General features: G+C 35.5%; 1 protein-coding gene across 1 annotated transcript in view; it reads right to left on the bottom strand.

The window, feature by feature from the left end:
• Nucleotides 1-12,426, bottom strand: part of LOC107601022 (protocadherin-15-like) — a 206,231-nt gene that overhangs the window by 133,666 nt on the left and 60,139 nt on the right. Inside the window, exons 3-4 of the mRNA XM_016293037.1 lie at nt 11,147-11,161; nt 10,864-10,929 (exon numbers count right to left, since the gene is read on the bottom strand). Of these exons, the coding sequence (XP_016148523.1) occupies nt 10,864-10,929; nt 11,147-11,161 (81 nt within the window). The remainder of the gene's footprint in view (nt 1-10,863; nt 10,930-11,146; nt 11,162-12,426) is intronic.

The following is a 12,426-nucleotide window of genomic DNA, read 5'->3' as shown; positions in this document are numbered from 1 at the left end:
CCCCCCAAAAAAATCACTTTTACATAGACCAGCATTTGCCCTGCTAAATTTGTTTGCTATGAAGAGAGGAACTCTCATGTGAAATTTCAAATCTCTAGCTCAAACAGGGTAACGTGGCTGATGTTTTCAATATTGCTAATGTAACCGCTAGTTGCTAGGCAACCATACATCCCGTCCATCCCAAAATTACATAAAATGCAATTAGCCACAGACTCTTCATGCATGCAAAGTTTGGTGAGTGTTCATCATAGGCATCAAACATGATAACTGTTCAAAATAAGAAAGAATAATAAAAACAACAGCAGAAGAGCAGCAAAAATAATCTAGAAGATGCTGGATTTCAAATTAATCAAGTAAACACATTCTTTAAGCATCACAAAACATAAATTCTCCAGCACCGTAAACACTTAATTTTCATCCATATGTTTTTCATAGTATTAATGATGACATGCACATGCAAAAATAAGTTAGAACTAAACACTGCTGATGCAATGCAAACAAATAATGAGGATGAGCAAGACTTACTAAGAGTATCATTTCACCACTATATATAGACAGAGCTTACGCTGAGCTCCAGAACAAACATATTCCTCAAATAGAGCATGTTTTAAGATACTAAACTTAAACACACTGCTACCCAAATCCCACTCCCACATATTGAAAAAAACATCCAAATAGAGTTCACTAGAGGTCAAGATGGCAGATCTCAATGAGACCACTACACATCTGCTCCTCCATTCCAATGAGAAATTAGACTTTTTAAAGTGTTTTCACAATCTTTGGTGTACATTTAAAAACATTTTTCACTTGAAAGTAATGTATAAACAGAACCAATTGTCCAGTTGTCATTTTTGGGCTGTAAGTGATGTTAAATAACATCTGCAACTGAATTTGACTGCCACCATCTTCGAAATCTTCTGATCCACTAGACAATACTGCATTGAAGTCTTTTTTGTTGTTGTTGTTGTCTGTAGAGCCTGAGGCTGTCATAGTGACACATCTGACATCTTACAAAGTATTGCTTGCCAAAAAAGTTATATATTGATGTTATGTGAGAGCAAAGTTGTAACCAAGGACATGCGATTATTTCACAGCATTTATTCACCACTGCACATTGTGCACATGTGGACATTGTGCTTTCCCCTCCTATTAAACTTTGCCTCAATATTCTTTCAAAATAACAGTTGTGGCACAGCTAATAAAAGGTCATTTCTAGCAAAATACATCAGAGGGTTTTCACCTTTCGATGCTAGTCTGTGAGTAGCAATACAGTTTGTGTAAATAGCATGTGTGGTTTCTTTACTGGAAAAAGTTGATTGTATGGCACTGTAACAGGTTTCATATGTGAACGTGGCTTTGATGTAGTCCCATTGTGCTCAAAACCCTGATACTAAACACAGGTGCCACCCAGGACGATGTGCCACCACGATTTCATAATATGACTACAAACACTACCAACCCAACACCACCTATCCTCTATAAAAATGCTTCTCACTGGGGGTGCAGCAAACTTCCGAAAGATAATGTACAATTATTATTATATTATAATAAAAATTATATTAAATAATAATTAAATACAAAAAATAAAGATGCATATAACGAGCTCTATAAAGAGGCTTCTATTTGTGGGCTACTTATTCTTGGGACAAAACCAAAAGATGTTGTAAAAAGTTTGGATACAACATTGGAAACTGTGGGACAAATGGAAAAGTAGTCCCTGCTACAGTAGTAATTAACGGCATAGACAGTTTCTAGGGATATCCAGCTAACTCACATGAACCGATAATTTCAAAGCACTCATGAAAAGTCCAACAGAAAATGTTCTTGTTGAGAACTCCAAAAGCTGAACATCACTTCTTTCATCCAAGTCCAGTAAAAAATATTTTCCCTTCCAGTATCCAGCATCTAAATACATCATGGAGCTAAACACAACCTGAATATCATCTCTTTATTAAACTTCACTTTTATTTAGACATTACCATACTGATTTCAGTAATTTTGTGAAACAGGATAAAATATTTTAGACTAGGACAACCAACTAATGCCACAAGAGAATTCATCAAATCCACTGCTAATACTCACTAGTGTTTGTACTGCTGATTTCCTTCCAAAATTATGTCACTTCCTGTTGAACTATGGAACTGCCTTTTTTAAAGGCATATTATATGATGGGAAGGGATATTGAGGACACGATAAACCTAAAATATCACTATCAATTAAGACAATACTCAAAAGAAAACACATATTCAAAAACATCTAGCTAAGTAGACAAAAAAAGGCATCCAAGGACATTACAAACATGACAACATCCACTCAAACCAAAAAGTAAAATTCACTTTCAAAATGTTCACTTGATTGTGAAAACTATAGCTAATAGAATTGATCATTTTTAACATATTAAATTATAAGACCTGTACATGACTGCACAGAATGACCAGATTTTTTAGAGTTTCTAAATGGTTTTTATTGTGTTGTTATGTGGTTGCTGACTATCTCAAGTCAACTGTTATACATACTGTAGTTTATATGCATGCTTTATTTTGTCTGAAGTGTTTTCCCAGTAAAAGGGAAATTATTTATGCTTTTGCACTGATAATAGTCAAACCCTGATCTAAACTTAAATCGACCAGTAAAGCAATCCTGAGCTGAGCCTGAACTGAAATCCTTGCCACACAGAGCTGAAGGACCCTGGGGTCACATGGGCTCTAATATTTCAGATGCCTTGAGATATATTTAAAATAGGTCACTTTTGATGACCAGATATAACGTCTATGATGCTGGGATCAAAGTACACCCAGAAGCTCAGGCCAAATGTTTTACCACAGCAATTGTGCTCTGATATCAGTCCAAACATACCGAGGCCTTTAATGAAGAGGATCATCTCTGATACGGGATCTATTTAAGCATCTCTCATATACAGTAGAACACAGACTGCGGAGATCTCAGTGCATTCGAATTGATCCAAAATGTCAAGTGTTTATATAATCTCATAATTACTCTTTTCCTTTTTCCTCCCACAAGCAATTTCTCACTGTCTCCCTCGCCCATATAGTCAGTCCTTTACTAGCAGCTACATCTTCTTTCCAAAATAAGCCAAAACAACCAAAACAAGAAATCAACAATACTGCATCATTTTACCAATATTCACTCAAACCACAACACAATGCTCAACACAAATGCAATAGACTTGTTTGTTGCTGCTGTTTTTATGTTCCTGCTTTAAATGTAAAATTCATAAAAGTCTAAAATTGACAACTTGTTTAGATTGAAGTCTAAAATCACAATATTTGAGAGAGTTGTTTCTTCTTCCATAGTAGGGAAAGAAATAGTATGCACCTTCAACTGTTTGATTACCAGCATTCTTTAAAAATATCTAATTTCAACATAAGAAAGAAACTAATACAGGTTTGGGATGACATTAGGGTGAGTAAATGATGACAAAATGTTAATTTCTTGGGTAAACTATCCATTTAACTGCTGTTTTCTCACCGCTGTTATTTTTGTTGTGCATCTATTTTGTTTTTGAGAGGAAAGCATGCAGCACATATTTCCATATTCAACTGAACGCCGCTATTAGCAGTGTTGATGGCGAATGAGACGTTCGACTGTAGGTTTGAAATTCTTTCTATCTATAAAAGAAGACCAAGAAAGATCTTTGTTTGGAGAATATCAGGGTCTTTAAGCAGCAGTCTAAGCATGAACTCTCTGGCTTCTTCTCTTCTACCACACATCATCAAATCTTTATAAAAATGCAGACTAAATGTAACATGAATCAAAACAAGGACTTCAAAAAACCTTTTATGCCATGTACAACATTCATTGGATGTAATTTTAGTTTAAAAATGCATCTACAGGACTTAACAATAAGGATTAAACATTATACAACAAGGATTTGACATTTGGTCATGAATTCTGCTTGTCAGATTGTCAGCAAGGTAAAAATTAGGGCTGGGCAAGTTAACGCGTTATTATCGCATTAACACATTAATTGATTAACGCCGACAATTATTTTATCGCGCATTAAGACAATTTTTTTATTATTATGAAAGTCCGTTGCTCACTGGCTCTGAATTCACATGCAGACAAACCATGGTCACAGGAGCGGTGGGATGTTGATCAGTACTAGCTTGGGATGAGTGTCATCACGCATCTCAACCAATGAGAGCATTTGAGGTGGGCCTAAGACTGCAGCAGCACTCACATGAAGCACTCATGTCTGAATACTTTCCATACCCACTGTATATGTTAAATTTGTATTTTATTGTATTTTTAAATAAAACAAACAAAAACATTTTTATTAATAAAATATATGTATATAGTAGGACTGTGCAATTAATCGCATGCGATTGTCATGCGCATATCGTCAGTAAAGCCGGTTATGTGATTAGTAGTAAATCTCCATCACGTGCTTATCAGATAGAGCGGCATTTAATACACAGAGCCGTAATTCACTGACAAGCTACGCAAAACTGTGTTCATAATCGCAGGTGATACGTCTGCGATTATGAACGCGCCATTGCGCAGCTTGTCAGTAAACTACGCTCTGTGTATTAAATGCCGCTCCATCTAAAAGCACGTGATGGAGATTTACTACTAATCACAGAACCGGTATGACAATCGCATGCGATTAATTGCACAGCCCTAATATACAGTAATATTTTTTATTTTACCTTAAAATTACATTGACTTAATGTGATTTAAAAAGCACCTGCCGTAGTTAACATTCTGGAATAATTTATTTATATAGCCTACTTTGGTTTTATTTAGTTTCACTGGTAAAGATCTTTTTTTCTTTACACCAAATTTAGAAACGAAAACAAATGCTGAATGCTGATTAAGTAACATCTTTGTTTGGAGTGTTGAATGTGTTTGGATTGTGGAACTATGCAGTTGTTGCCTTTAAAATTACATGGTTACAGTTAATGTTTTCATTTAAGGCCAGTTTATAGTTTCAACCCAATTTAAAAACAAAAGCTAAATGCTTTTGTCAGTAGGCCTACCTATGTTTGTATTGAATGTAGCCTACTTACTGCGCAGTTACTGCTGTTAATTTCAGATGGTTACAGTTGTTGTTTTCAATAGCCAAAACCCAGTTTAGCCTGTTAAATACCAAATAAACATCTTGTTTATGTGTACTTTTATTCTTTCTTGTTTGTTGCTTGATAAAAAATTTTTTTTTAAATTGGAAATCGTTATCGGAATCGGCCAGTTTGCTTGTAAAAAAAACGGTATCGGAATCGGCTATGAAAAATCATGATCGTGCATCACTAATATATATATATATATATTATTTACAGGGTGACCATACGGGCCATTTTTACGGGATGCTCCCTTGCCAGGATTACTATATTGCCTAACATATCCAGGTTTTGGCTGTTTGCACTGTGCAGATCGATCGTTGTATGTAGCGGTCGACCCACATTGGTTTTTTGACAGCCGATGCCGATATCTTGGAAAGCAGGGTGGCCGATGGCCGATATACAGCCGATATAATTTTATTTCATATTTAAGAAATTTGAAAATGGATTAAAAGGTAACACTTTACAATAAGGTTCATTAGTTAACTACATTAGTTAACATGAACTAATAATGAACTGCACTTATACAGCGTTTATTAATCTTTGTTAATGTTAATTTCAACATTTACTAATACATTGTTAAAATCTTGTTAACATTAGTTAATGCACTGTGAACTAACATGAACTAACAATGAACATCTGTATTTTTATTAACTAACGTTAGTGAAGATTAGTAAATACAGTAACAAATGTATTGCTCATGGTTAGTTCATGTTAGTTTATACATTAACTAATGTTTAACTAATGAACCTTATTGTAAAGTGTTACCGATTAAAAAAATAAATGTGTAAAATAAACATGCTTATACTTTAAATGACAAAGTATTTTTCACAAATAAACAAATATTTAAAAAAATATATAATTAAAAAGGAAGTAAACACTGCAACCAACAGGGCACTCAGTATTCTGGGAAGTTTGTGTGCATTGGGAATCAAATTTTTTTCAAATAAAGCCACGGTAACACTCATTTAACGTACAGCACACAGTGAAAATTACATGAATATGACATTGGGCAAAAGCATGAAGCGCAGCATAATTTGAAATCTAGAGTTTAAAGTTTGTAGTGATCGTGCAGGATACAAATGTACACTTCATAAGATCTCACAGCTGGATTCGTGTGCAAGGTTTTTGAAATTAGATGTTCATTAGTCATTCAAAGATTTGTTTAAATTATATAAATGCATATTTGCTGAATGCTGACGGCAAACGAGAAAGTATTATAATGTTTGCCTTTCTATTACTAACAATATATAAGCAACCGTTATAATACTTTTTTGTATACATTTTAATTCCTTTGATTAAAGGGGTGGTTGATTGCGATTTCACTTTTTAACGTTAGTGTGTAATGTTGCTGTTTGAGCATAAACAATATCTGCAAAGTTACGAAGCTGAAAGTTCAATGCAAACGGAGATATCGTCTTTTAAAATTCTGGCAGTTTAATGCCTACAAAAACGGCTCGTAGGGACTACAATGAGTTACTTCCTCGGGAAAAGGCAACAAAGGGGGTGAGGCCATGCTGCGCTGCTTTAGAGAAGAGGAAGAGAAAACTAGACTGCAAGTAAAAATCTATTCATATATGAATAACGATTCTGTCTTCTAACAATTCAAATGGATTCACAAGTTTCAAAATCAATGTTCTAAAGCAGCGGTTCTTAATACTGTTCCTCGCGTCCCCTGCTCTGCACACCCTCTGCATCTCTCTCTCTCTCTCTCATTCAGATCATCAGCTCAGCTCTGTTCCATTTATACACTTATTTTCACATAGCTATGAGAAGCGTTATACATGGACGCGTGTGCAGTTGCCGTACTGTATTAATGCTTTAATCAGGATAAAAACGTATATTAAAAGATAACAGAAGCAGTAGCATTCACAAATAACAGTTAAAAGTATGAGACAACAACAAACAAACATACCATTAAGAGCCGTGCTTGCACAGGTTCTGCGCGATCCTCTTCACTAATATCCTCTGAGTCTCAATCGGGCTCAAATTGATAAGCAATATAGATGATGCCATTGTTTACAATACAACCGGAGGGCACAGCGGCATGAGGGGAACATCAGTAAATGTTCAGCGCGTTACTCAGAGAAGGGACAGAGCGGTGAAGAATAAAGGTAAATTATGTGAAAAATAATGCGTTTTTTTAAAAAAGCGAAACATGAACACATGTTAGACTGCACCCCATAAACACAATCAAGCCTAGAACAAAACCAGTCAACCACCGCTTTAACAGTTCTATCTGATTATTAGACAGACTTCTGTCTGTGGACAGAACTGTTAACGACGACGGCGAAAAAGAGGGAGAATGTGAGCACTGTGTGTTCAGGCGCTGCCACGTCGCTGCCACAACCACATCGGCCAAACAGAAAAACTTATCGGCCGATGCCGATATTTAAAAAAATGCCAGATATCGGCCGATATATCGGCCTTGGCGATTTCACAAGAGCTATAGAGAGCAGAGCAGACGGATCCTTATGCTTTCAAATCGCTCTCGCGGTACTTTGGTGTCATACAACGATCGGTGTGCAGCTTCAAGTCAAACAAACAAACACGTGCGCGTATTTGTATCGCTTTGATAATTCTCACCTTCTCATGCGCACCGCACCACGATTGGTCGATTATGTACAATACCTGCATGTTATTGGTCAAACTACTTTGGATGTTTTAGGCAATATAAAAATCCTGGCCAGGACGAGTCCCGTATAAATGGCACATTTGGCCACCCTAATTATTTATTTATATTATATATTTATTTGATTACAAATACATTAAAAACAGTAATATTGTTTAAAAAACATAATATTGTGAAAAAAATATTGTGTGTGTAAAATGATTACAATGTTAGATAACTGTTTCCTACTTTAATATACTTTAAAATATAATTTATTATCGTGATGGTGTAACGCTCGGGGAACAGGTGAAGACCAAGGCGAGAAGGAGGGCTCAATGATGTTGTCTTGGAGCATCTGATCAACTTGTTCCTCGATTATCTGTTTTTTGAGGGGAGAAACTCTGTAGGCACGGGATTTAAAATTAACATACCATCCAATGGTGTTAATTTGGTCTTCAAAATTGAATTCTTATTATGTTGAAAACATTTGTTGTGCTTAATATTTTTTTTAGAATCCATGATTCTTTGACAAATAAAAAGTAAAAAAAAACAGCATTTATATGAAACAGATTTTTTTAATACAATGTAAATGTCTTACTGTAACTTTAGATCAAATTGATCTTTGCTGAATAAAAGTAACTGCATAAAAAAAACGTCCTGATCCCAGACTTTTGGTTTAAATATATAATAATAAATATTAAATAATAAACATAAAAGTTATTTTAAAGAAAAACAATAAAACATACCACATAAAAAAATAAAATGTTAAATTCATTAACCAGTTGAAAACATTAACAGGACAAGAAGAAATCTGCACTGAATCCTTACTGTTGAGCCTTTGTGGATTATAAAATACTGCCAGATCTGAGCTGATGCAAACATCTTTTATTAGTCAAACTGGAGGAGGCCTGCAATAAAATATTCACCGAAACAGAATTACCATCACCTGAATAATATGCAGGTAAATGTGTCTGTCTCTTTTGCTTTTTGAATCACTGCCTCAACACAGTGATACACTTGTTCCCTGTTTTGCTTAAGCGGCCCAGAGGGTCCCTTTGGCTGTTTTGCCTCATCATAGTCTGCTAGAGCGAGAAACTAAAAACAAACTAATTATTTAAACACATAAACAGGCTGAGCAAAATATCCATTTAACTGCTCCCTATTACTTCAACTACATCTCCCAGCAGGCCTCTGCCTCGATGCACTTTCCTGAGTCAACACACCGATGCTGAACAAACTCTATGACCCACAGAATGGGCAGAGGGGAGGGAGGGAGAGAAAGAGAAGGGAAATGAAGAGGAAAAAAGGATGGAAGGAGGAAATAGACAGTAAACTCGCACGAAGTAGCCAACACCTGTCACATCAACAAACAGACAGTGTTGTCAAACGCATGGTTGAGCACTACAGCGGCAAGTGGCTCCTTTATAAATGCATGACGCGGTGTAGCATCGCCTGCACGCAGATACTGTATGTGATAAACGGCCCCAGTGTGCCTCCAACACAAAAACACCATCTGTGGCTCCGGCGAGAGCACACACACACATTTTCAGTTAAGAAAGCAACAGGTAACTGTCTGTCGAGCTTGCAGCATGACACCAGGGTAGTTTGAGCCTGAATTGAACAGCTGAAAATTCACTTTTAAATCACATTAGATCAATTATACTAACCTTTTTATCAATTGAGCAAGTTAGCATAGGTAGGCACTGCTGGTAGATGTTGTAACTTCACCATTCAAAAGCATCTTTCTCTACTGAGGGCCATTCAAAAGTAACTGTGTATTCTGACAAAATACATTTTTTTGCAAGCAACATTTAAATTGCAAATAATTCATAGCAGATGTTTAACCAGTACCCATTTCTTTTTTGGAAAGCTCTTAAAAGCGTGAAATGGACTTATAATGTTACCTGTCTGCTGCATTTGACGTCACAGCTCAGGATAATAACTAGTGAAGGGTTTGGGATTGTGAACGTTCTTATTTTTTCTTACGATTTATGATTTCTCAGGCGAAAATCCATGTGAAAAATAACAGCACAAGCACATCTCTCCTCTGTATGCTGAAGGATTTTGGGTATCATTCACATCTGGAATGACAGCAAGCACCATTACGACTCATTATTTGTATGTAACTCATATGATTTTACACACAAAAAATATATACTACCATTCATTTTTTTAAATGAATTTATCATTTTTTTAAATAATATGTTTATTCAGCAAGGATGCATTAAATTGTTCAAAATTGTAAGAAAAAAATCAAATAAAAAATTTCAAATAAATGTTTCATCAGCACAGCTGTTACCAACTCTGATAATAATAAGAAATGATTCTTAAGCAGCAAATCAGCATATTAGAATTACTTCTGATGGATCATGTGACACTGAATCACAAGCACATCTCTCCTCTGTATGCTGAAGGATTTTGGGTATCATTCACATCTGGAATGACAGCAAGCACCATTACGACTCATTATTTGTATGTAACTCATATGATTTTACACACAAAAAATATATACTACCATTCATTTTTTTAAATGAATTTATCATTTTTTTAAATAATATGTTTATTCAGCAAGGATGCATTAAATTGATCAAAATTGTAAGAAAAAAATAAAATAAAAAATTTCAAATAAATGTTTCATCAGCACAGCTGTTACCAACTCTGATAATAATAAGAAATGATTCTTAAGCAGCAAATCAGCATATTAGAATTACTTCTGATGGATCATGTGACACTGAAGATTGATAATGTTGCTGAAAATTCAGCTTTGTCATCACAGGAATAAATTACATTTTAAAATATATTAAAATAGAAAACAGTTGTTTTAAATTGTAATAATATTTCACAATATTACAGTTTTTACTGTATTTTTGGTCATATAAATGCAGCCTTGGTGAGTAAGAGACATTTAAAAAAAAATCTTACCAACCCCAAACTTTTGAACGGTAGTGTACATTTTCATTTAATTGCATATGACACTGACATTTCTATCTCAATCTCCATGAACCCCAAGAGCTTTGTGAACCCCATCTGGGAAATCCTGAATTACACCATGAAAAATTAAATGAACGTTATAACAAGCCCCCTGCCAAACGTCGATCAATAGCAGAGCAGACAGCTCACAGGAAGCAGCATGCTTCAGATTCATCATGAGGAGACAAGGCCAGAGATACTTACCATTTGGACTTTCCTCATCAATGGTGACGATTGTGGCAGGTGGACCCGACCGTGACAACTTACACTCTGTGTCAGAAACAGAAAGAGAGAAATACAGTCAGACTCAGATCTGCCATCACCTTCATCACAACACATCATTCATACAGTATCTTATTCACTTGAGATTACATCTAGATGATGAACGCAGCAGTGTTAAATGATTTTACTGGGTGGATAAGTAGAGTCATAGAAAGAGAAGTGAGAAGCCTCTCGTGATGTGGTAGAGGAAAGAAAGCAGTCTTACCCTCATAGTGCCAGTCTGAGGGACGTTAGTGTCAGCAGCAGAGAAAAAAGAAAAGAAGAGAAGAGAAGGAAAGACACATATGAGAAGAAAGACAGTCAGAAAGAGGAACACAGCACAGGGTTGTGTGTCATTCAGAACTGAACAGAAAGCGCTTTTGAATTCCAATCCAATTCCTGAATTTGAGCAAAAAGAATGCAGAAATAAGGTGAATGGCAGTAAATAGTGAATCTATTTGCTATAAGTATAGGCCTGGGCGATAAAACGGTATCGCTATTTATCGACGGTACACCTTCTTCGATAACGATATAAAAAATGTTCGATATAGGCACGTGCTGTGAGTGACGCAGACAGCACATACAAATACACAAACACGGACATGAGTGCTGTACCTGCCTGTGATGAGGAGATTGTGAATTAAAAAAAAGAATATTAGTCAAATTTAAAATAAACACTTGCATTTGAATGCAAAAATAGTACAATCAAATGTTAGGTGTGCACCAGGGAGAGTCATCAGTGGAGCACGAGATGCGGTGATGATGATGTAAGTGACGTTGCATTTGAATGTTTTGTTAGTCTAGCCAACGAGATGCGCCGCTGCTGCGTTATGCATTCAAAATATTAGAGAAATATAGAAACTCAACGCGGAGAAGATCTTGATCAGGTTAAAACCGAAACCAAGCCATTCACACAGAACGCATATTCAGCGCATTTTTAGACGGACAAATATGACTGCTGCACTCGCGTCACACACAAGAGATGTAGCCATGCAAAGTTAAAACAGTTTAAACTGTTAGAAAACACGTCACGAATTTGTGGAGGTTTATTCCTTTTCACTGCGTCTCATATGTTTTTAAATGCAATCTGTGTGAATGGCGCTTCGGCTCTTTGGATTAAGCAATGCATAAATACATGATGCTGTTTTGTTCATAATTGTTTATGCAATTTACGAAATTATATTTGATTTATATGAGTTAATGTAGACGTAATGCACAATTTAAATGTGCTGCATGATTTTGCTCATTGCGCCCTCCTGTGGCCTCGGGAGACAAGACAAGTTTAACCTATTCAATCTGCATATAAAACAATTTTTTTAGCTATATCGCCCAGGCCTATATAAGTATATTAGAAAATTCCATAGTCTTATATATAGGCTATAGTTATGAATCCGTAAATACATAAACACACACACACACACACACACACACACACATATATATACAGTATATATATATATATATATATATATATATATATATATATACATATTAAAGAGGGACAGC

Source organism: Sinocyclocheilus grahami, unplaced genomic scaffold (assembly GCF_001515645.1).
Source record: "Sinocyclocheilus grahami isolate Dianchi unplaced genomic scaffold, SAMN03320097.WGS_v1.1 scaffold297.1, whole genome shotgun sequence".
NCBI classification, from domain to species: domain Eukaryota; kingdom Metazoa; phylum Chordata; class Actinopteri; order Cypriniformes; family Cyprinidae; genus Sinocyclocheilus; species Sinocyclocheilus grahami.
The sequence above is the reverse complement of the archived record's forward strand: the minus strand, read 5'-3'. Positions and strand labels throughout refer to the sequence as shown.